Source organism: Euleptes europaea, chromosome 3, assembly GCF_029931775.1.
Source record: "Euleptes europaea isolate rEulEur1 chromosome 3, rEulEur1.hap1, whole genome shotgun sequence".
Lineage (NCBI taxonomy): Eukaryota > Metazoa > Chordata > Lepidosauria > Squamata > Sphaerodactylidae > Euleptes > Euleptes europaea.
In genome coordinates this window covers 78,190,010-78,216,711 of record NC_079314.1, presented here as the reverse complement: position 1 = coordinate 78,216,711, position 26,702 = coordinate 78,190,010, and the positions used below count along the sequence as shown (strand labels likewise).

At 39.8% G+C, this 26,702-nt stretch overlaps 1 protein-coding gene across 1 annotated transcript in view; it reads right to left on the bottom strand.

Annotated features, from left to right (window-relative positions):
• The window catches only part of TMTC2 (transmembrane O-mannosyltransferase targeting cadherins 2), a 229,399-nt gene that overhangs the window by 11,377 nt on the left and 191,320 nt on the right, over positions 1 to 26,702 (bottom strand). The window contains exons 9-11 of the mRNA XM_056846658.1: positions 22,044 to 22,125; positions 13,497 to 13,611; positions 10,639 to 10,702 (exon numbers count right to left, since the gene is read on the bottom strand). Coding sequence (XP_056702636.1) covers positions 10,639 to 10,702; positions 13,497 to 13,611; positions 22,044 to 22,125 — 261 coding nt within the window. The remainder of the gene's footprint in view (positions 1 to 10,638; positions 10,703 to 13,496; positions 13,612 to 22,043; positions 22,126 to 26,702) is intronic.

The following is a 26,702-nucleotide window of genomic DNA, read 5'->3' as shown; positions in this document are numbered from 1 at the left end:
CCGTTTGCCCTCTGACGAAGAAATGACCAGTCCATAATTTTAATGGTAGGTCTATTGTAGCTGTGAGAGACAGAATAACAACAGGAAAAACCCCAGAAACCCAGAAGACAAAAGTCAGAGATTGATGTGCATTATAATGAGTGAAATAAGTATTTGATCCCTTTGCAAAAGATGACTTAGTACTTGGTGGCAAAACCCTTGTTGGCAATTACAGAGGTCAGATGTTTCTTGTAGGTGGCCACCAGGTTTGCACACATCTCAGGAGGTATTTTGTCCCACTCCTCTTTGCAGATCCTCTCCAAGTCAGTAAGATTTCAAGGCTGATGTGTAGTTACTCGAACCTTCAGCTCCCTTCACAGATTTTTGATGGGATTAAGGTCTGGAGGCTGGCTAGGCCACTCCAGGACCTTAATGTGCTTCTTCTTGAGCCACTCCTTTGTTGCCTTGGCTGTGTGTTTTGGGTCATTGTCATGCTGGAATACCCATCCTCAACCCATTTTCAATGTCCTGGCTGAGGGAAGGAGGTGCTCACCCAAGATTTGACGATACATGGTCCCGTCAATGCGGTGAAGGTGTCCTGTCCCCTTAGCAGAAAAACACCCCCAAAGCATAATATGTCCCCCTCCATGTTTGATGGTGGGGATGGTGTTCTTGGGGTCGTAGGCAGCATTCCTCCTCCTCCAAACACGGCGAGTTGAGTTGATGCCAAAGAGCTCGATTTTGGTCTCATCTGACCACAACACTTTCACCCAGTTCTCCTCTGGGTCATTCAGATGTGCATTGGCAAACTGCAGACGGGCCTGTACATGTGTTGTCTTGAGAAGGGACCTTGCGGGCTCTGCAAGATCTCAGTCCTTCACGGCATAGTGTGTTATCAACTGTTTTCATGGTGACTATAGTCCCAGCTCCCTGAGATCATTGACAAGTTCCCCCCGTGTAGTTCTGGGCTGCTTCATCACCGTTCTCATGATCATTGCAACTCCACGAGATGAGATCTTGCATGAAGCCCCAGACCGAGGGGGGTTGACAGTTAGGGTTAGGGTTGTCACCTTCTCACCAAGCTGCTTGGCAATAGTCTTGTGGCCCAGTCCAGCCTTGTGTGGGTCTACAATCTTGTCCCTGACATCCTTGGACAGCTCTTTGGTCTTGGTCATGGTGGCTAGTTTGGAATCTGATGGATTGATTGCTTCTGTCGACAGGGGAACCCTAACCCTAACCCCAATCTGGCTGGTTGATAGGGGATCAAATACTTATTTCACTCATTATAATGCACATCAATCTCTGACTTTTATCTTCTGGGTTTCTGGGGTTTTTCCTGTTGTTATTCTGTCTCTCACAGCTACAATAAACCTACCATTAAAATTATGGACTGGTCACTTCTTCGTCAGAGGGCAAACGGGCAAATTTAGCAGGGGATCAAATACTTTCCCCCCTCACTGTATGTGAACGAGAGGGGGGCATCCTGCCCTTGTCGCACACATGCATGTAGACCCACATTCAAAGAATGAAGGACTGACTGATCTGTAACAGGTATGGCAAACCATTTCTCAACGTCTCTTGCCTTGAAAGCCTTGTGGGGTCTCTTGGTGGTGGCAAGGAAAGTACTGAAGGTATTTATGGGTTCCAAAGGCTCAGCAGGTAAAGACACATTTGCACATGCACTGGGAAAACATTTGAGGGTCTATAACAGCTTTGAAGCATCCTTTTATGACTGCTGTGGTTGCTTTACCACTGTATGGTTTATATTCCTGAATGTATTCCACATGGTCAAGTGCATGACATGTACTTCCAACTGGGTACAAGGAAAACTAAGCATGGAAATGTAGGTTGGAAATGTCAAATGTTGCAGTAAAATATTAAATGTGAATTAGAAAAGGAGTCAAAAAGTACATTTTGATCTTGGCCTTGCTTCTTGGCACAAGCAGTGCTTAATCAACTATCAAAGGTGTATACTGCCAGCTTGAAACAGTTTTCAGCAGACACCAGAAGTGCTTGCCAGAGACTATGCCTATAAACATAAAGGCAAGAAAGACAGAAGAGCTACTGAACAGAATATTTTCCAAGCATAACACTAGAATATTCCAATGCTGTTTTAAGACCATATATTTTGGATGCAATTACAATACACACACAGGTGGAGCTGAGCTTCGGGTCATCAGCTTTTGAACTAATAACTAATTTCCATGTAATAAGATCACATAGAGAGTGCCATAGTATCTGCATGTGGATTTCCAATTATATTTTTCAATCATGGCTGGATTTTCATGTGCCTTTGCTTTTTTAAAGGTTGTAATTATTTTTAATTGGCCAGTTGCCTATTGCCAAAGCAACGAGATCTATTATGGCACATGATCAGGACTATGAAAGTAAATTTACCAGTTTCATGGCTGAAGATGGTTGCATTACCCTGACATAGTAGCTTATTTTCTATCATAAGAAAATCAAGTAGTTAGGAAAGGAAAGCAAGAACATATATGTAAACAGGTTGCATAGTTGTCGCACATAAAAAATGGGGAAATAAAATATGTTCCTGGACTCTAGATTGCCAGGCAGGTTGGGTTATGCCTGAATGTTTTTCCATCTTCACTACAAAGCCAGAAACAAGGTTATCTCCTCATCTAGAGTTCTTCAACAAGAATTAGGCATCAGTGGTCAGGATGTCATTTAGAAGGAAACAGGTGGTGATATTTTTGCTTATTCAACTACATAGGGCTGCTAACTGAAGCTTGGGAAATTTCTGGTGATTTGGGGCATTTCTTGGGAACAGCAGAGTTTGGGGAGGGGAGTAAATTCACCAAAAGGGAGACTGCAGCCAAGAAATTAGAAGGAGATTGAGACTGGGAAGGGCAGCCATGAAGGAGCTAGTAAAGATTTTGAAGTGTAAGGATGTGTCACTGGCCACCAAGACTAGATTAATTCATGCCATCGTATTCCCTATTACTATGTATGGGTGTGAAAGCTGGACAGTGAAGAAAGCTGATAGGAAGAAAATGGATTCCTCTGAAATGTGGTGTTGGAGGAGAGTGTTACGGGTTTCATGGACTGCCAAAAAAACAAATCAGTGAGTTATAGATCAAATCAAGCCTGAACTGATCATAGAAGCTAAAATGACTAAACTGAGGCTATCGTATTTTGGTCGCATCATGAGACGACAAGAGTCACTGGAAAAGACAGTCATGCTAGGAAAAGGTGAGCAGGAAAAGAGGAAGACCCAACAAAAGATGGATTGACTCAATAAAGGAAGCCACAGCCTTCAATTTGCAAGATCTGAGCAAGGCTGTCAAAGATAGGACATTTTGGAGGACTTTTATTCATAGGGTCGCCATGAGTCGGAAGCGACTTGACGACACACTCACTCACACACACACACACAGGGAATTCAGTGGGCATGTGATGCCTGAAAGTCTGCCCTCTAGGGTTGCCAGCCACTGTCTGCCACCTGGCAGAATATTGGGGGCAGGGACATAGAGGGTCCCTGTGCACTGATGACACAAAATCATTTCTGGGGTGAACATGGTAGTTACGTGATGCCAGACTAGGATTCAGCAGCAAAACCACAGAAATTCTGCTGAATCCTAGAGTAACATGATGTCTCTTTCACGTTTGCCTCAGAAATGATGCCATACCATTAGTGTAATGATGATTTTTTTCCTCTTATTTTTACATTGCTGCCTATCGAGCAGCGGCGGAGGTCAGTGGCCCAAAGCAGGGGATCTCCCACTGGGAGCAAGAAAATGGCAGTCCTACTGTCTTTTGAAACTGCCATTTTCTTCAGGGGAACTAATCTCTGTTTCAAACTAAATATGACATTTTTAACACGTCTAGTTTGGCTTTCTGTATTCTGGAGACCAGTTGTAATTCTGGGAGAATTCTCAGCCCCACCTTGATGTCTGTAACCTCAAACATTGTCAGGCCTAATTCTCAGAATGCAGCAAAACAAATCAGATATTAACTTCTATGCTTATTTGCAGAAAGGTAAAACAAATGCCTTTCCATAAGCTATCATACTTATATACTCCCTGAACTTGAATAAGGATCAACAGGTTCTTATGGTAGTAGGACAAAACCAGGAAGAAATGTGCAAGTGTGAATACTAAACCCAAACTTATAAACGTATACTAGGCATATGCTATATTTTTGAAAGAAGAGTTTAGAATAGTATCATGGAAGTGCATTAGTTAATGAGCGAATGTATAGTCTAAGCAAACTAAAAATACTCTTATCATCAGTTTTAATTGAATATTAATTCATGGGATTTCTAGAGTGTGACTGAAATACAATGCAAAGGGTGGAAACCTTGCTGGACTCTTTTTAATTGAGTCAAACTGATGGCTTCATTTCTGAAACGTGAATAGGCTTGCTGTGAATTCCATATTTCACTGTATTTTACTTTTGATTGCCATCAAGGGGTACATTCAAAAGACACAAACAATGGCAGCTCAGGAAGAAAAAGATGTAGGCAGTTCTATATCTACTGCTATGTTACTGTAAGATTGAAACTAAAAGAAGAGAATAAAAAGCACAGCTATGTGTCTATTCTTCATACAACTGCTACTCAGTTGTCCCAACTTAATTCATGCATTTTAAAATAAAAGGCATTCAAAAATAATCACATGCCACCATCTCCAAAGCCTGGCAGTTCTCTATAACTGCACTTCCAAGCAGTCACATAAGCATACCTTTTTCCCTTGAAGAACATGATTTGAAAAGTATGTAAAGTAAAATTGTAAGAGATAATTTACACAAAATATTCAATTGTATATATTATTTATATAAACTGGCTATTTCCACAAAGCAAGAAGCAGCACAGAACCAAAATATGACTAAAGTGACAACTACATGTTATTTTTGCAAGACTATAAAAACATGCAAATGTCCTGTGGGAAATGGAGCAGGTAAGGGAAAAAATGATTTAGGATTGGTTAAGAAATGGCTACCTGTCCCTCTGCTCAATGAATCAAATTACCATCAATGAAACTTTCAATGAGCAGTGTTTCACAGCTGTCCGGATCCAGTGCAGTGCTTCTGCAAAAATTGCCATGGCTACACTTCCGAGACACCATGATTTAGGAATCAAAGTAACAGCACTTCTCTGGCTTTCCTAAGGTTCCTCATACAAACACAGAAGGAAAACAGGTTTTTAAAAAGGAAGATGAAAGCAAAGGCACAGTTTTTCACTATCCCTGGGATTCCGCTTTTTGAAGCTTGTAAATTTTGATTGAAGATTGTTGCATTGAATTCCCAATTGTAGAGAGGGATTAAATCCTAAAGGATAAATCCTAGGAACACCAGGACAGACAGAAGCAATGTAAGGCTTCAAGTATTTAGATTTATAATGCAACAAGTGGGGACCTGCAAGAAACATGCGGGAGCAGCTATCCCATTCTTTCCACTCTTCCTTCCTTCCCTCTCTCCCTACTTCTCTCAGTCTCTCACTCTTCCCCCCTCCTGCCAATCCTTACTCTCTCCTCCGTGCCTGTCACTTACTTTCACTGTTTCTGCCCCCACCCCATCACTCTTTCTTTTTCTTTCTGCTCCCCACACCATCATTCTTTCTCTGTGCCCCCCATCAGCCTCCCAGCCTCCCACCTACTTCCCTCCACCACCACAGCAGCACAATACTATGCAGAGATACCCCAGTCTAAGCCCATTGAAACTGATGGGCTTAGGCTAGAGTAACTTTCCTCAGAATTGCACTGAATGTCAGAGTTTCAATATGGTTATGTTTTGTTAAGAAAAACTTCATTCATGACGCATCAGCTTACAAAAATGATTTCTGGATGAGTTGGGGAAAAATACACCTCTTTATAGTTTGTCAACGGGAGACCTTAAAGATACTGTAGGTGATCTATGCAAATCTATGTAAGAGTTACTGGAGTCTAAACCCATTGAAATTAATGTGGGCAGATTGGAGTAATTTAGCATAGGATTGTCCTGCTTTAAGTATGTGTGTGTATAAAGTGCCATCACGTCACAGCCGACTTATGGCAATCCCTTATGGGATTTTCAAAACAAGAATCTAACAGGGGTGGTTTGCCATTGGCTTCCTCTGCATAGCACCCCTGGTATTCCTTGGTGGTCACCCAACCAAATACTAACCAAGGCTGGCCCTGCTTAGCTTCTGGGATCTGATGAGATGGGGCTACCCTGGGCCATCCAGGTCAGGGCGCTTTAATTATACACTTACAATATACATTAGAAATGCAGCAAGGAAAAATTTGGAAACTCTTGTATCATACAGTACATTAGAGACCCATGACTATCTGTATTCTCCTATTATGTTTAAACTTGGTAGAAAGTCTAAATTTGTCTCTGTGTGGTACACCCCAAACTGACAATTGTAGCTAATTCCTTCTATTTACTGGCCATTCTATTTATTCAGTTGAGCCATTCAGAAAGGATGCTGAACCCCTTCAAATTAATGGATGCTGAAGTATACACTAGAGTCTTGGCAGACTAAAGTGGATTCATTCCATTACACTTCCACAGCTTCTTAGGGCAGAAAAAGGTATTCCACTCTTCTCTAGAAAGTTACTGGCTGTATGCATATCTTAGTCTCAGTGTTATCAGAATACATTGGGTAGGTAAAATATTAATTCTGTTTAATAACAGCAAAAGCCTTCCAAAAGAAACTTACTGAGGCAGTTTTCTTACCACAATTGGTACTATTTCTGAAGGTGCTACTCTCTGAGATAATATATTACTAGTAATGGTTCTGTTATGTTCAGAAACTAAGATAGTAGATACTTTAAAAGTGCACTTCAGGCTAGTTTTATTGGGTAAAAATCAAATTAACTCAATTTGATGACCTTTTCCAATATATAACTTGTTTCTTTCAAATTAAATTCTGTCTCTGTGTTGCAAGGAACAGTATTTATGGAGAGATACAACACTTCAGGGCCTTTTCCTTTTTAAATGTCTGCAGTGTTGTTTTTTTAAAGTCATCTCACAAGAAGGCTACTGAAATTACCCACACATCTGCTCTTAAAAAGGAAGGACACTTTGAAGTCTAGTCTCTGGTGTATCAAATAAAAGCCTACCAGATATTGGGCTTTTTAGCCTGCAACCTTGGTGCATTCCTCATGAAGATGCCATGACCTGAAGCCGCCATTCCCGGTCTCATATCAACCCACTTGCAATCAGCCGCTTTTGACAGCTTTAAACCCTATACCTTCAGCACCTTGTCAGATGCAGCTGTTTCCACTCCATCACTTCAAAAAGCTTTGATTTAAACAGCGTGACAACCCACACATGCACACAGATACTCAGAAAAGAGGGGCTTAGGAGCACAGCACCTTTGGGCCAAACAACTACAGCTTCCACTTCATAGCTGGGCAGAGTGGATGGGGATTGAAAAGCAATTCTTTAACTCTAAGATTTCTGGATGAAAGTGGCAAATCTCTGAGCAGCATATCTGCTATGGTTAATTATATTACACTTTTGAACAAAGGGTTATTTAAGGGTTTGGGAAGCAAGAAAATCTACATTTCAAAAAGTAGGATATGTAAACATGCTAAGTTATATAGGGAATTGGTCAACAATGAAAATTAACTTTCTCCCTGAAAACATTACTAGAAAACAGTGCTATTTTAAATAATTTTAAAAATCTGAAACACCAATTAAATATCTCCCAGTACTGATCATCATATACTCTCTTAATGAACTATGCTAAATTCTATCTTACATTCTAATAGCGAAGTTGGCCAAAATTTTAGATACTTAAATCCAGTGACTGGAGCTATGAAAGGGCAAGACATTCTACAAATCTGAAAAGGGCCCCAGGCTTGCATAAAAATCTGAAATCTAAATAATAATAATACATTGAGGGTTTAAAAATGAAAATAATAAAAAGAGTGCCTGTAACTTAAAAAACACAGATTCCCTCAGTAGCTGTTGCTAGGCAACCACAGTATCCTGAGGATTGATTCTATCAGTGAAAGCAAGGGGGAGCAGGGCCCTTTCCGAGCCTACTTTGGCTTTTGAGGGAGGACTCATTGGACCAGGCCTTGCTAGGGTTGTCAGCTCCAGATTGGCAAATTCCTGGAGATTTTGTGGATTTTGAGGAGGGCAGGGTTTAGGGAGGCAAAGAGATCTTGGCAGGGTATAATGCCATAGAGCCCAGGGGGCAGATTTCTGTCATTTGGAGTTCAGTTGTAATTCTGGGATCTTCAGGCAGGCTGGAGGCTGGCAATCCTAGACCTCGAAGCAATTTCTGGCGGACTTGATACTACCTGACTCAACTAGGCCTGGCTCCTTGCTGCTACTCAACAGCAGCCTCAACATGAAAGCCAGTTTGATGTAGTGGTTAGAGCTTCAGAGCAGGGTCTAAAAGACCCAGGTTCTAATCTCCAACTGGCTGTGGAAATTCACGGTGATTTTGGACCAGTCACATATTTGCAGCCTACCCTACCTTACAGGGTTGTTGTGAGTATAAAAAGGAGAGGAGACTATAGTAAGCTGCTTTAGTCCCTACTGTGGAGAAAGGTGGAGTCTAAATGAAGTAAATAAATAATAAATATACATATAATATAATAAATAAAAATACAGGTTGTTGAATAGCTGAGAAGATGAGAATGAGGCAGGAAAAGGGGAGATGGTTAGCAGGTTGCCAGGAGTATGGAAAGAGGAAATAGTTTGGGGAGGGGGATAGAGAAGAAAGTGAGGTGCCACCTTACAAGCCCTTGAGGGTTCCCTACCATGGTAACAGTCGTGGCCCAGTGGCCGGCACCATGCAACTGGGCAAGCAGCCTTTGACATGGCCGACCATCATCTCCTTGACCACTGCCTCACCGACATTGGAATTTGGGGTGTAGCCCTTCAATGGCTCTGCTCTTTTCTACAGGGTCGGAGACAGAGGGTATCGCTTAAGGGGGAGATATCGCAGTGGCACCCTTTGGGCCTTTTTGGCCCTGGCCCCAGCCTGGTGGAACTCTCTTTCGCATGAGACTAGGGCCCTGCGGGATCTTAAACAAGTCTGCAAGGCCTGCAAAATGGAGTTGTTCCACCAAGCCTATGGTTGAGGACAGCTATGGTTTTTTGTCTATGCTGGCCTCTCCCCCTTTTCCTTTTCTATACTGTGGTCATACCATCAATGGAATTGGGGCCCTGGCTGCCTGAGGGCCACAGCGATTTTAAGATTTAAGCACCACCTATTTATTATTTATTGTTTTAAAGTTTCTGAATCATGTGTGGTTTTATTGAGAATGATTTTACTGTTTTCGACAGAATTGTATGGTTTTATATGTTAGCCGCCCTGAGCCTGGTTTTGACCAGGAATTGAGGTGGATTATAAATTGAAAAACAAACAAACAAACAAACACTTTTCCTAGGTAGAGGCTGTATTGGAGGGTGGACTCTAAGGCTTTATACCCTGCTGAGGTTGCTTCCCTAACCATACCTTGCCTTTCAAGGCTCCATCCCCAAATCTCCATGAATTTCCCAACCTGGAGCTGGCAACCCTAAGGGGGAACTGAATTCTGTAGTTGTGAAATCTTTTGTGATTCCAGGAGATCTCCAGGCCCAACCTGGAGGTTGGCAACCCTTGAAGGACAGAAGGAAATAGGAAAATGAGAGAGGTTATGGGGGCTTTCAGGAAAGGGAAAGAGGAAATAGTGGGGGAGATGGAAATGAGATGCCTCCCACAAGGCCTTGCAGGTTCTTACTTGTACTACGTATTTTTGCAACTATAACATACCATTCAACATTTCACATGTGAAAATAGGCAAGCTATTAAGGTGGTGTTGGAGGAGAGTGTTACGGATTCCGTGGACTGCAAAAAAAACAAATCAGTGGGTTATAGATCAAATCAAGCCTGAACTGACCCTAGAAGCTAAAATGACTAAACTGAGGCTGTCGTATTTTGGTCACGTCATGAGACGACAAGAGTCACTGGAAAAGACGTCATGATAGGAAAAGTTGAGGGCAGCAGGAAAAGAGGAAGACCCAACAAGAGATGGATTGACTCAATAAAGGAAGCCACAGCCTTCAATTTGCAAGATCTGAGCAAGGCTGTTAAAGAAAGGACATTTTGGAGGACTTTCATTCATAGGGTCGCCATGAGTCGGAAGCGACTTGACGGCACTTAACACACACACATTAAGTTTTAATATCAAGAATGACTTCATGTCTCACTGCTAGACACTCTACACTATTTGCTGTGCTGGTTTACTCTATAAATAACCTATATTCCACTGATTAAAAAAAATATTATGCTCCTTCGGTTATTGATACACTTGAAAAACATAACTAATATATTATCCACAGTTCAAAATTTACTCAGCACCTGCAGTGAAATCATAGATTGGCACTGCCTGCTGCTTTATTGTTTGTTTACCAACATGATCACTAGAGATAAGAATGATATATCCATTGCCCCATCAGAGTCTTAGTGCAATCCTACGCAGTGGGCTTAGTCTGGAGTAACTCCTCAACGGAGTCTTGCACTATTAATTTTTGATGGATTTAGAGGAAGGAACTGAAACAACCATTCTAGTAACTCAGAGTAAAAGCAAAACTAGGGACAGTGATTTACCAAGTGCATGGATCAGTAAAGGACCTGCCCTGGTAAAAGGGGGCAGTTGGAGCATATAATGTGAGCATGTCACTTTATCTTGTGAATCTTTCCAGGAAAGTACTTACATTAGGTCTCAGTTCAGCTGCCATTTTATAGTACTTTTCAGCTGCTTCATTGAGGCTAGCTTGTCTATCAGAACAGAGAAAAACAAATATTACAGTTGAATTCACATTGAGAACACAATCTGCAGATAAATCATGAAAAAATTATTTGCTCTGTATAATTAATCCCTTCTAAACATTATATAATTCATGTGAATCCCTTTTGATATTCACATTTTTAAGCTAATTTACATTATAAACTTCCACTTGACTTTTTAGGCAATTATAAAAATGGATTGATGGCACATTCCAAACAACTGATTCAAATTCAAGCGTAACATGAATTAATCTCACAATTAAACTTTATGGTTCTTGAATTTTAATATGCTTCTCGAACAAACAAACTGAAACCATCCCCAATAAGTAGTAATTATATTGGCAAGAAAAACAAGGGATTTCCCCCCCTCTTTGTAGTGCAACTAAAAAAATAGACCTTTATCAGATCTATGAGAAGAATTTTCAGATTGAGAGACTGATGATCATTCAGCTTATTAAACTTATTTAGTAATGCAAACAAACCACACAAGTTTGCAGAAAGGATACCGTATGCTCATTGAGAAATCCCAATGTCCACTTTCATGACTAAGCCAAAACCACTCATTTATTGTCAGCAACATTTTTGCATGGGCTGAAAAAGGTCTGAAAATAAATGAGAAAAGTACCACTAAACTTCAGACCACAAGAAAAAATAAAAGAGGCTAACCACAAAAAGCTGCTAGAAACAATTTTTATTTGTTCAAGTCTTCCATAATGTGTTGCCTGGTCCTGGTGCTCAAACATCAGGTGTAGTAACTTGGAGAACATGAACAAATAAATATTTTTATACCTTTTTGGAAGGTTTGCCTCTTCTTTTTTTCTTCTGAGCTTCCCCTTGAGACCTGAGAAATACAGTCAGGGTGCCCTAATATATGCCTCATGCTGCTCAGACAGGCCAAAACACTGTCAAAGGCACTGGAAAGGAAATGCTTCAAGCCTACCCTGTTGGGACACAACAACTATAGTACTAGTGGAAAGAACTGGATGTCAACTAGGAGCGTGCATTCGGATATACCGAACCGAAAAAAGGGCACCATTTCAATGGAGTCAAAAAAGCTGAATCCAGAAAAAGCTGGAAATTTCCAGCTTTTTTCTGGCTTTTTCGGGTCCATTATATCATATGGGGAATCTTTGTGGAGTTCTGGGAGGGGGGCAGCTTTTAAGCCAGAGGCACCAAATTTGCAGCATAGCTGCAAGTGACTCTCCTTAGAAGAACTCCCAAGTTTGGCAAAGATGGACTCTGGGAGACCAATTTTATGGGCCTCCATTTTTTCTCCTTTCTAAACAACGGAGAATGGATGGGGCACCCTCTTTGGGGACCCATACAATTTGACCTCCTGACCCAATCTTCACCAAACTTGGGGGTTCTTCTAAGGAGAGTCACCTGCAGGTATGCTGCAAAACTGGTGTCTCTACCTTAAAAAGCTGCCCCCCTCAGAGCCCCACAAAGATTTTCCATAAGGTTTAATAGACCTGAAAATGTTTGGATATTTGAAAAAAGCTGGGGGGGGGGGACCCATATCAGTATAAGGGCTCTTTTTTATTTTCTGAAAATTTTCAGATCTATTAAACTCTAATCTGGGTAACCCCCCCCCAAAAAAAAATGGTGCACACCCCTAATGTCAACACCACCTTCTTCTTCCTCTTGTTATTCTCATTACATCTTCTATCTCAATTAGTCACACTGGGGATCTCAAGCAATTGAGGAATCGTGATGCTATGTAGATACTTAGGTTTGACTACGACATTACATCATAACGAGGGTAAAGAAAATCAGTTATCAGTGAAGGTGATGTTTCCTGGATATTCACATGGATGATCCCAGCAAACTGGGGATCACATGGTGAATGCCATGATTTCACAATGCTGCAAATCAGAATCAGCTGTGTGTGAGCATCACTGCATGCAAACAAAGCCAATTCATAAACCTTGGCTTTCTTCCTGAATAGGTGTTCACCTCTTTTTTGATATCATCACCAAAACTGTCAAAGGGAAAGATGTTTTTGATGCTGATAAAAGTGTTTGGAGATAAGTACTTCAGTTTTGGCTCTGAGTTAGTTTTCACACATCTGAAAATTCAAAGAAACCCCCTAAGAACTGCAACTAGCTACATCTGTGTCTATCATGTGTTATCATTCATGATAATACATTTCAAACAGTTCAGAAAAGACATGGCATGGTCAACTCATGCTTCCTTGCTTTAGAAGAAAATAATTTACAATATCATTTGTTCAAAACAAAATATTTAGTAAAACACAAATATTAAGTAAATCAATATTATATGATAAAAGTATACATATTAGGAAGTATTCAACTTATGAAATAATAGGTATTCTTTCATAATGAAACTGTTCATACTATACCAAGTCCATGTTGGGGACACATGGATTTCTGTACTGGGGACTCAATTCCCAGGCACACAGGGGACTGGAAACATGATACATGGGGAGAAGGAGCTTCAGCCTTTCTCATCTAATCTGAAATTGTCAGTGTCGCTATTCGCCCCATTAGGAAAGCTTATGTAGAATCCTTAATACATTATATTTCCCCAGTGAGGCAAATAGGGACTTCTCTGGGACTCTTTCAGGTCAGAAAAATTACATGGCAAAAAGACTTAAACCCCTACTCCCTGCATGTTGTGGTCTCAATCCAAATTGAGCCCCAAATGCCTAGAAATTTGCCTTGTGAAACTCGAGGCATGTGTCTGATCCAAAGTCCTTATGCTGGTTATGTGTGGACTTTAGAACGTGTGAATCAGCTTTAAGACACCAAAAGAAACAACTAACCTGAGCATGTGGGCAGCATTGAAAACCACATCAAACTCTGTGTTATCCAACTCAGCTGCTTTCTTTGCCATCTCTGCTGCTTCTATCAAGCGTGATTCTTCTAGCAGAAACTGACCTGAAAGACAGGACTGATATGAACTCAAGAAGGAAAGCACACACAATGCTTCAAATAAAGCATGTAAAAAAAGTCAGAAAGAAGTTTTCATTAAAAAGAAAACAGGACCAAACAAACTCTATACTGTATTCCTGGGAGTTAGCATATTAATTAATTTCTATATAACTACCAGCAAATTATCATTTATTATTTACTTATTGAAATTTTCATTTTGGTTTTTAGTTCTGAGAACCTGCAAAGTGGCTTATGAACATAATACGTCATCCTGCAGAAGATCCACATATTTTAACCCAAACAAAAAAGTTTCTTTTCATAATCTTTTGTGAGGGTTGAACAAAACTCAAAAGCAAGTCACAGAAATGAGAAACCTTAGATGTTTCATCAACCATACCACCAGCTGCCAAATAAATGGTTGTGGTGGGGGGACTTTTAGTAAGTATTTCCTTTGACAATATCAGAATAGAGTAAAGGTAAAGACAGCAGGGAAGAATTATAAGAAAATATTTTTTTGTTCATTTCACCCTCTATATAAAAATTTCAGGGTGGTTTTTTTCCAACACGCATAAGGGTCAAAATGACCACATCATCATCAGAGGATATATACACTGTAATTTACAAATTACTACAAAGGGTGGGGTTGAGAAATGAAACACCATTACATAAATCGATCTCATCAGGAATATACCAAGTACAGAGTTGTATAACATTATTTAATATTATTAGGTTCATTAATAGTCTGTCTTTTTTTACTGGGATTCAAACTTGATTTCAAATATGATAAAAACATTCCATCATTCTGCAAATGACTTACAAAATATAATAAAAGCATTTGAATCTAGCAGAAAAGATTCCTGGAAAAACACAATAATGCAGTGGGCCTGGACAGATTATAAGTAGGAGAAAGACTAGTCAGTTTGCAAAGGACAAAATATGATAAAACAATTAAGTCTAACAGCAAAGTTTCTTAATAAAAGAAAATAATACAGTAGGTGTGGGACTGAACACAAGTATACAAAAAAGAACACCCTCTCCAAGGCACCTTTGAAAACAAAGTTCTATTGTTCCCACCCAATTCTTCTGGGTCTTAAGAAGAGAGCAAGAAGTAGAGCATATATAACACCACAAGCTAAGAGCAGTTCAACAATGGCTGATTACCTAGACTCCATGAATTTATCCAGTCTCCTTTTAACACCATCTAAACTTGTAACCATTACTAAATGCTGTGGCTGTAAACTCCATAAGTTAATTAGTATTGCATGGAGAAATCTGAACGAAGCTACCACTCATCAAATTTTCATTCTGTGACCCCGAGTTCAGTATTATGAGAGCAAAACAAGTTCATTATTGAGCCAGCGTGGTGTAGTGGTTAAAAGCCGTGGGTTCAAGCAGTGGACTCTGATCTGGAGAACCAGGTTTGATTCCCCACTCCTCCACATGAGCGGCGGAGGCTAATCTGGTGAACTGGATTTGTTTCCCCACTCCTACACACGAAGCCAGCTGGGTGACCTTGGCCTAGTCACACTCTCACAGCCCCACCCACCTCACAGGGTGTCTGTTGTGAGGAGAAGGGAAGGTGATTGTAAGCCGGTTTGAGTCTTAGAATCATAGAATCATAGAGTTGGAAGGGACCATCAGGGTCATCTAGTCCAACCCCCTGCCCAATGCAGAAAATTAACACCTACCTCCCCCCCACGTCCCCACGTCTTCCTTAAGTGGTACAGAAAGTCAGCATATAAAAACCAACTACTACTCCTCTTCCTCTTCTTCTTCTTCCTTTACATCATATATAATTTTATAAATCATTTTCATGTTGTCTCAAGTTAAATAGCTCTCATTCTTGAGGATCTTACATGCCAGTACTTACTTGCTTCTGTTCAGGGAACAATCCATCCATTGTTTCCTGTTTTTTAACCCTTTACAGTCAGGATTAACAGTGCAGTCATAAGCAGAGTTACACCGTGGTAAGCACATTGACATCAATTCGTAGAAGGATATAACACTGTTTTAGAATTACACTTTACATCTATAGTTATCTCCCCTTCCCTGTCAGATCTACAAAGTGAGCTGTTTTAAATATATAATAATTGATTAGGTCTATGACCGCAGTGAGCTGTTTATGATATCTAGACATTCTGCGTCATTCTAAACAACTGCACATGTACTTGTCAATGTGAGGGTAAATTCTTCTATTCTCTCCTTTGGTTGCCTCACTAATCTGTTTTCCTATTTCAAGACACCCTGTAGAATTTTGGTCAGTTAACCAATAATACATCCCCAGTACTATTGGATCCTTCAGGGGTTAGTATTCAATCACACAGATTCTGCGGTCAAGTTTATTTTTGTTAGGTTTTCTGGTTTCCTGCTCTATATGCCTTGACACCCAGTATATTTCCACCCTCAACTGGCCGTATTTATACAGCTCATATTCAGGTAACCATACTCCACTGATTTTATCCATTCTACAAAAAAATTGTAATGCTCATTATATCTATGCTGTTGTTTAGCAACAAGCACTCCAGTTCTCCCATCCTGACTATAAATACTTAGATCTTGTTTTTGTTTCCAAGCATCCATTTTCTCCTTTAACACTCTGATATCTTTACAAGACTAGGCTTAACTTAATTCTGTCTGATGTCACATTCTTCTAGCCTGTTCTCATTTAGATTAACTGGAACGTTTATGCCTGCATCTATTAGGGATGCTTCCTTGTTCCTGTCAGATTTCTCTGAGAAGTTAGTTCACTGCTTAGTGACTTTTTCGGCATCAAGAGCAAACATCCAGGTTCATACTGGCTCAAGTGGCAGCCATCTCGTTTTAACACGATTGGCTTATCCCAGTTTTTCCCTCGGTGCCTAATAAACCTAAGTACTCATTAAGATGCCTAATCTCAGCCTTTCTAGTTGATTCTGACATAAACCCATTAGGCAAGTTTCATAGCTCAGTGAAATTTGAATTCTGGTACAAAGAGCCCTGTGGCGCAAAGTGGTAAGCTGCAGTACTGCAGTCCAAGCTCTGCTCATGACCTGAGTTCGATCCCGATGGAGTCGGTTTTAGGTAGCCGGCTTGAGGTCGACTCAGCCGTCCATCTTTCTGAGGTCGGTAAAATGAAAACCCAGCTTGCTGGGGGTAAAGGGGAGAAGACTGGGGAAGGCACTGGCAAACCACCCCGTAAACAAAGTCTGCCTAGTAAACGTCAGGATGTGACGTCACCCCATGGGTCAGGAATGACCCGGTGCTTGCACAGGGGACCTTTACCTTTACAAATCCAGTACTCTGTGATTACAGTACTGGATCCACTGTAAAGCAGTCACCTGGACATCTAGTGGCCAATGGCCTGGACATCTGACTCTGCAGGTGGTCCAGAGTTACAGAACTGTCAATAGTATCAAAAGCTTCTGATGACTCAAAGACAATCAACACGGTCATTCTCTCCAATTCGACTCTGTACCCAGATTTTCCACAAGAACCATCAAGGCAGACTAAGATCATTGTAGTAGAATTAGCATATGTTAATAGCTGTAATAAATAACAACAACAATCAAAGCCCATATCCCAGAACAACAGAAAAGATCTACTGGGTCATTGAGCAAAGGATCCATCAAACAACCAATTATTATTCCTAGTGCTTTGAAATTTTGTACTCTATTTTATTTTTAAAATGGGAAACAAAAAAATTGATGCCAAAAACTCTTTTAGCACTGCAGGACTCCCTTATACTGTTCTGTTTGCAATAACAGACTGATATGTATTGTGATTTATTAACTGCATGCTATATTAACCAGAGTGAACAAAGAATAAAATTAAAAACATTAACTAACAAAAACTCTGCAGGTTAGGCTACAGAGAACTGCACACTACATGATCAGTTGTAAATTACTTCAAGTGAGTGCATAATTACAGTAATTTAATGTGAATAATCAATTTTATTATAAAAACAGAATCATTAAGCGATTTGCAATTATTAGGAAAATGTATTATTCAAAGGAAATTAACTTCAAGTCTCAACAGTTATTAATAAAAAGAGTATTATTTAGAAGAACATCTTTTTTGCTTCCTATTAAGTACTTCTCTTTTGGAGATGTTGGATTTTAAACCTTCCCTATTTTTAACCTTATCTGAATTTACATTTGAGTACTACTGGTACAATTTTATCTTCAAGATTCAATATATTCTAAACCACTGGTCTTCAGAATTTCCAGACCTGGAACCCACTGTCAGCACCCTGGTGGGAGCATGAGATCTACCAAGCTGTAAGCTTGTGACAGAAACCACATACCAACATAGTTATATGACAGGAAGATGAGCCTCTCTGGAATCTGCCTTTCCTAAAAGGGAATACTCTCCATTCCCATCCTGCCACTATTCTCAAAACGTATGCCTAGAGAGGCAGGAAGATAGGGTCATTGCTCCTTGTGTGCACTACCTTTTCAAAGGGAACAAAAATAGCAGCTGTATAGAAAATGGCAGATCTTCAAAAGAAGAGAATGGATATGGGATAGTTGCATAAACATGAGAAAAAAACCCATTTAAACACCCCAAAACAGAATGCAATATTGCCGAATAATTAATAGCTATTTATCACTTTTGTCTCCTTAGTATGCAACACTACTTCTAGGGATACTGCTTTCAGTTTAATTTCCTCTTGATTATTCTTTGAGATTTACATTAGTAAAACTGATGTATTTCACTGTCATTTATCATAGATATATAAGGATCATGATTAATGATGTTGTTATCCCCAGTAGTAGAGGGAAAATGTCCTATGTATCTAGCTATGTTTTTGTACAAAAAGCAAAATAAATAAGTAATTGGAGATAAATTATACATATTCCTTGCCACATAAGAACATAAGAAAGGCCCTGCTGGATCAGACCAAGGCCCATCAGTCTGTTCACACAGTGGCCAACCAGGTGCCTTTAGGAAGCCACAAACAAGACGAGTGCAGCAGCACCATCCTGCCACATATTTTATTATGAGCAGCAGGAAGAGGAAAAGGAGACTATGGGTTATTTAATCAAGAAATAAATTTGATTTAAAAAATTATACCTAAACTGGCACAGATTTATAGAGCATTTATATGGATTTCTGCCCATGAAGTATGACTGTCTTACGTCCTGCTGCAGTCTAAAATGCCCCCTGAAATTCTGCTCACATTATCAGCATTTTAGGACATACTTTGGGTTACATCTGGAAGGGGAAAGCAGAAAATTGCATTCTGCAAGCAGAAATCCTTGGATCCAAGTCATAGCTTATAGGTAATATACATGAAAATGTACATGATCACCACAAACCAAATCTAAGTGCTGCTTACTTAGTGCAACACCACTAAGTTATTCTATTCTCAATGAGATTTCATGACCTAACTTAACCTCATTCTTTCTTGTGTCAATTTAGTGGTTCTCTATTCTACTTTCTATAGAAACAGAGATCCCTGGCAGCCAGCTTTCATCAATGTGTACAATTTAGCTGTCACCTTCAGCTGCAGCACCCACAAATTTCCCCATTTCTTTTTATGTCTTGCATCTCTGATATTTCTGCCTGGATATTTCAAACCCAGCAAAGCAAAGATTAATTCCCTATATTTTTTCATCTAGATGCCTCCATTATAGTCCAAGAAGCAACCACACATTTTTGCAGTAATCTTTCCTCCCACCTGATGTCACAGGATGGTAAGCTTCATAACAAATGAACTGTGTGTTGTGCACCAACTACAAATAAACTTGTTTCAGGGGAAGCCCTTCATCAAAATCATTGTACTAATGAAAATTCATGAGCCAGCAAGTCATCAAAATTATATGCATGCCTGAATGTAAATGTAGGGGTTTTGTAGCATTACATAGATGAAAACTAATCTCTAGGATCTCGCCATAATGGATATATATGGGGTTGCATTACAGAATTACATATTGTCAGCAAAATAGCAGTTCTGTTGGTGGTACATCTCCATTTGTAATTTTTGCCACTTCTACCTCCCATGGAGACTCCCAATTTAAGAACATAAGAACATAAAAAAAGCCATGCTGGATCAGACTAAGGCCATCAGGTTCATCAGTCTGTTCACACAGTGGCCAACCAGGTGCTTCTAGGAAGCCCACAAACAAGATGACTGCTGCAGCAGCATCCTGCCTGTGTTCCATGTCTCCTAATATTATAGCCATAGAGAGAATAGGTCTGCATCGTGACTAATATTCATTTTTACTAGTAGTCATGGATAGTCCTATCCTCCATAAGCATGCCCACTCCCCTCTTAAAGCCTTCCAAGTTGGCAGCCACATCCTGGAGCAGGGAGTTCCACAGTTTGCTCCACACATTCTTCCTGGGCATCCATAGAAGTGAACAGTGGGAGAGGGGAGTAATAAAGTGGCCTTCATCTAGTTCATCCCCCCTTGTGCTGCTCAGGATCCAAGTCATAATGCATAGCCTGCTCCTAAGGCTGTACTGAGAAGACAACACACGGATTTCAATAGGTCTTAGTTTAAGACAAGTGCATGTAGGACAACAGCTTTCAGAATCCAAATGTCTGAAGAACTTACTTTGCAGTAGGACACAGCCACAGGCAATGCACTTAGAAGCCCAACCTGTACTTTCTACCACAGGGCACAATGACCTATCATATTTGATGATTTAAAAATGAACTTGATCAGGAGCTCACATGGGAAAACCATATTTTAAGTTGTATCAACAGCCATTCTACTGAAGCACTTAAGGCACTGCATAGTCTAAAGGAAAGGCCCATACTTATACACTTACTCTAGTTTTACTTCTAAACTTACTCTACTTTTCAGGAACCACTCGCACAGAAACTCCAGAAAAATTTCCTCTCAACAGCATAAAGCACTAGAATCTCAAGTGAGCTAATACCGAAGAGGTTTATATTTCCCCTCTTCTTTAATGCATTAGTGAACAGGTTGGATTCCATAGCAATTTCATACATTATGCAAAGGCACAACCAAATTTCCCAGCAAGCCTGTCAGAACCTCCTCTATCCACACACCCTGTTCTAACTCTTCCTTTTGGTTTCATAACAAACCTGTGACAAGTTGTGATCCACTTTGGGGTCCTAACCCACAGACTGAGAACCACCGGTCTATGAACAGCAATTAAAATGAAACAATCATAAAATCAGTAAAACAAAGACTTCAAAAACCAACAAAGGAGTACCCTATTACGCAACTAGAGCTCTATCACACAGGAAACCTTGCATGAAAAACAAAAGTTGGCCATTTATGCATGGGAAGTTTTGCCTTGGATTTGCCACTCTTTAGATGCACATTTTCCCCATTCAAATTCTCAATGCTCAACAATAAGCCCCCATGCAGAGTTTTGAGAATTCAGATGGGGAAAATGTGCATCTAGAGAGCAGCAAATCCAAGGCAAAACCTCCCGTGCATAAATAGCCTTTTAAGTTATCTGATTTCTAAAGCTGCTCTTGATCTGAATGATTTCCACTTTCTAAACATATGTCTACTGCTCATTTACACACAATAGTTGGAACCAGAAAGTGCAATTAAATTGCTATACAAAAATATACTGCACAATAGCTGATTTTTCTCCACATCTATTAAATTAATTCCCTCTATTTTTTATCAGCAGGTTTTATCTTTAATTTCTGAATTTCCTGTCACCACACGAGAAGCAGTATAAAAAGGGAATAACAAAGTATCTGTTTAGAATCAACTTCTACAAAAGATTTTAAACATCCAACATAAAAATGTAACCAACCCTCACTGTATTATGCTGTCTTTACTTAAACAGAGTATTAACAATGGAGACTTCAACCTTGACTGATCAAGCAACACACTGCATGAGGACACTTATTTATATTAATGGACTGCCATCACAACATGTGCACATTGTGCCTTTGTGTCTATGGTTGGAGCATCTGTTAAGGGATCTTCAAGTACAGTTGAAGGCTATATGCTTGGCACTGTACTCATGGAACACAAAAAAACCCTTGTCTTTTGTCCTCCATATAGGTGGTCAGTGCTTTCAAAAATGACAGTTGTAAATATCTGATGGTGGAAGTGGTGATCTTTATAGTTTAAAATGCTTGCAAGAAGAACCTTGGATGTCCTGGACTGATGCTACCGTGGAATATTGTCCATTGGCCCACCCAGCATCAAGTAGTGCTAGCTCAAATATATAAAGAGAGCCATGAACCTTTCAGCACTTAAGAAATATTTATTTCCCTCCTTTTCCAATCAAGTGTGCCAACAATTTTGTGCTTTAATTTGAAACCAAGACCAATTTCTAAAGGAAATGGGCCTTTTGATTTACACATAGGAATGGATAAGAAGTTTTTTCTGGCATGCTTACATTTTCCCTTTACAGTAATATTCTGCTAGCTGCAGTTTTTTTAATCATTGATCTAACTCTTCCTTGATCACAGTAAACTAGAATATGCAAGGAAACACTGTTTATTGAAAACATACCGTAATGCATATAACAATTTCCCTTGGTAGGGTCCAGTTGAATTGCCTTCAAGAAATACTTTTCGGCCTCACTCTTACGACCCTTGATGAAAGAAGAGAAATATAGATTATTGGAGGATTATTGGAGACAAAGTCATTGCAATTTTGCCATGTGTAATGTACCATAAGAGAAGTATGCACAGGAAAAACATATGTAACTAATATCTTCTAGATTTCACTGAATAACTGGATTATCTATGAACACAAAGATTGCTCAATTCTTCCCTGCTTTACTCATTAATCCACACACTTCCATTATTATTATTCCTTTTATGCTAAATCAATACTATAAAAAATAATAATAATCATTTTTCATAGGGCTGGGCTTATCCATCCTTTTACTGTCCTGATTGAAGTCTTTTTGAAAAGTGTACTGGGATCTGTCTTTTCAAGATTCATCCTCTTGGAATCTCCTGCTACAGACCCTGGGCTTAATCCAAAAGCTTTCATCATTAGGGATGTGCATTTAGTATATCCAAGCCTAAAGAATACTTCAAAAATACCTTACCAATATTTTGAGGGTATTTTTCCCAGCCAAATATACATCAGAGAATCTCTAAAAAACCTGAAAACCTCGAGTTTATTCAGGATTACTTGGGTATGCCAAATAGCAACATTTAAAGGGCTCTCTATACATGAACATATGAACACATGAAGCTGCCTTATACTGAATTAGACCCTTGGTCCATCAAAGTCAGTATTGTCTACTTAGACCAGCAGTGGCACTCCAGGCACTCCAAAACAAAACAAGCACGTAAACTACGAGTTGAATGTTGAAACAGATTTTGTGATTTCAATGAGACTGGTTCAGGGGGAATATATTGTTATGGTATTAGTGATGCTATGTTTAGTAATTGTTTCTACTGCGTTTTAACCTTAAGTATACGTTGGGTGTTGTAAATTGATTATGTGTTGTTGTATTATGTATTATTGTTATGGTTAAGCTCAAGACCTTTGGTCAAAGGAGCTAGTAAATAAATGGAAATGGAAATGGTTTCAGCCAGAGGACTTTCACATCACCTACTTGCCTAGTCCCTTTAACTGGAGATGCCGGAGATTGAACCTGGGACCTTCTGCATGCCAAGCAGATGCTCTACCACTGAGCCATGGCCCCTCCCCTACAGTTGCCCAATGACCTTTTGCTGCCTTTAGACTGGTCTCCAGGGCAACAGGAGGGAGGTATGTGCAGCACAGGGAGATGTTGGAGGTGGTGCTCACTCAGTCATCAGCCACCCCAAACCAAAATTACATGTTGAAAATAATACAGCTGCACCAAAACTGTTCTTCAACTTGTTGGAAATGAAAGGGATAGATTAGAATAGGGACCTATGTGTCTGACAGAAACCAGCAGAACCCACAGAAGCACCATCAATAATGAAACCAATCTGTATGTATGTAACATTCTTTTTTGCAGGGGTGAGTGGTGGGAGGAGAGCCTGTAATGAAGGGCAGCTGCAGCACCTAAAGCTCATCCTCTGAGGCAGTGATTGTGGGCAGACTGCTGGGAGGGGAGGATGAGGATATACACAAAAACCCCTCCCTCTCACTTTCTGAGGCCTTCCTTGGGGAAATGATGGTATGTAGGTTTGTCAATGGATTGCCTTTGGTTCTGCTGAGTTTTCAAAAGTGCCCCCTTGTGCTTAAGATGGTTTTTCTGGGCTTCTGTGGATTGCCCTTGGTTCCGGGGGGGGGGGAAAGCACCCTGCTGGGATTCTCTGGTTTGACTTTGGTTCTGCTGGGCTTCAAAGGTGGCACTCTATACTTAAGATTGTTCTGCTGGTTCTAGAAAAACCTGCAGAGATCCTCTGGTTTGACAGTGGGGTGGGAGGCATTGACCAGTGATTGCTGCAGCATGCCTCTTTGCTTTTGTTCTGCAATAAAAAGGCTGTTTTCCCCCATTGGAAACAATGAAGAATGGATGGGGGTACCTTCTTTGGAGGCCCATTGAACTGAACCACTGACCCAATCTTCTTGAAACTTGGGGGTTCTTCTTTGGAAAGGCACTAGCAGCTCTGCTGCACGTTTGGTACCTCTAGCTTAGAAAACAGCCGCCCTCAGACCCCTGTATAACTTCACCATAGGCTATAATGTAGCTGAATAAATTCAGATTCTCGAATAAAACCTGGATCTAAGCACATGCCAGTGTTGTAATTTGGGGATATTAGGATTACCCATATTTTTCGGCTCCAGTATACTCAATTCTGAAAAATATCATTTTTTTAAATGCACACCCCTATTCACCATTCAAAAACTTAGATTCCTGGGATTCCCCTTGCATATGTTTTTCAAGCACTAAATAGAGAACTCCAAGTTAGTTCAGCATTGAATAGTGGTCTCCAAGTTAGTTGAGGTACAGCTTCATATACTGGAGGTACTTGTTTTACAGTTGTCCTATTTAACCTTGTAGCCCACAAAATCAGGGCTGTGGCAGAAAATATGTTCCTCAGGACATCCCTACAACTGGGAAATTGATTAGCAGAAAATACAGTTCATGTTGTCCCTGTACTTTTTCTTATCAGCCAAGGTGAGTTGATACTTGCCTTAAAGTGCCTCCGTATAGATGCAATGTTGTGATAAAATGATTTAAAATCCTAAACAAAACAGTAAACTGGAACGCAGGGAGGCTAAAAGCCAATACCTATGCAAATGTTTTCCTACTGAGAGTTTCCTCACATTGATAAAAAGTTCCATGCTTAAGTTTTCTACCAAGTCCAGCCTATATTTAAATCTTTCATTCCACATGAGGAAATTGTGGTGAGTGAAATAAAGAAAACAATACACACAAGGGGAGAAAATAAATGGGAAAAAAAAGAAAAATAGGAATTGCCCAGCAGAACTACAGAGATCATTTGGATTACAAATACCACTACACATTAAAAAGAAACATAGGGCATTGAAGCTATCATTCTCTGGCAAAGGTTTCATGTCACAAAGCATTCTGCAGCAGGTCTCCAAAACTGCAGCCCCAGACTGGAATCCATTGCTAATGAATTAAAGTTTATATACCTTGCACCACTGCCCTGAAACAGAACACTATTAGTCTTGGGAAGCTAATTATCATGTCTCATTGCACACTTAGGTTTCTCATCCTACAGGAAAAGAACAGTTTGCTCTTGCTTATTAAACTTCTGTCTGCAGTATGACTTCCACTGAGACCAAAAAGCAATGTCAAATGCTATTTTTCAGCTAATCAATTCTACAGAATATGTTAGCACAATGGTGTACTTAGCTTCTTCTTGCAGTTGCTGTGGTAGTCAGTGTTAAAGTCATTGGCCAATTGGTAGGTGGATGCCGTAAGGAACTACAACTCAATATGAGGCCAACTATAAGAAGTAAGGGTTCTAAGAGACAAACCATGCTCATTAACAGAAAAGGGAACAGAAAACGTTTCCTATTCTGTCCCTCTGCATGGGAGACTGCTGCAGGTCATCTCTTCAACTTCAATGTAATTTGTCTATACACAAAATCTGTTAAAATAATTACAAGGGAACTTTCATACTCTAGCCAAATACTATTTTTTTCAGTGTCATTTTCCTGTTCTTTTTAAAGAACTATTAAGGACACCCGTTTGAGAGCTTTTTTGTCAGTCACACAATACAGAATCTAATCATTTGACAGGATCAGGCTCGTTGAGTGCTAACTTTTGGCATTTACCAAACTTACATCTTCTGTCAGACAATAATATAAATGTTCCCTTTCTTAGTATCACCTGAATAACAACATATGTAAACTGAAATAGTCAGATTTACAGAGCAATAGCTGACTTTTATACGAACTCATTCTGGTTTAGGACCGTAATAAATATTCACTTACTTATACCAACTCCATAACAGGAATTTAATACAAGGAGGACCAAAATATTGGAGAATCGCATATAACAAAATCTTTTATCAGTTAAGTCAGAATCTGAACTGAACTATTCAAGTATGTCATAACCATATTGTACCACTGCATGCAGATTCTTCAGTGATGTGTTTAGCTGCCTGACTAATGCCATTTTCTTTGCATTTTAAATGGAATTATTTCCAGATTAGCAATTGGGTATTAAGATATTATGAACTTTTCTAGTACATGCTATGGTTTGATCTCAACACAGACTGGATATGAACATGCATTTATTTAATAATGGTTTCTAAGAAGTGAACAGCTGGTTACAATCTAAGGTTTAGTTCTCATGTAGCCCAGCGGTACTTAATTAATGGTGCGGGTACTACATGCTTTTGGAGAATTAGATCCATGACAGATGCTTAACCTAGACTAATGACCCCATTCCTGTGATGGGAAAGTTCATTCCTTCTGCCACCCTTGTAATGTAATATGAACTTTGTAGATTTGCCTGAAGTGACACCTGAGGAGTGAAGGATTTGAGAAAAGGTTATTGTTCCTCTAAAGGCCGTGGATGTTGCCCTGATGAAGGATACATCCACCAAACACCTAGGATCTGTATTTGAGAAACAACCACTGCCAGAAAGAATAATGGACACAAGTACAAAGAGTTTCTAGCTACAACATTAGCAATTACTGCCAAAACACCAACATTAGGTACAAAACTGAACTGGACCACAGTGACTCCCAAATATCACTAAGCGGATTTATCAATGAAATTTCAGCTGAAATCCT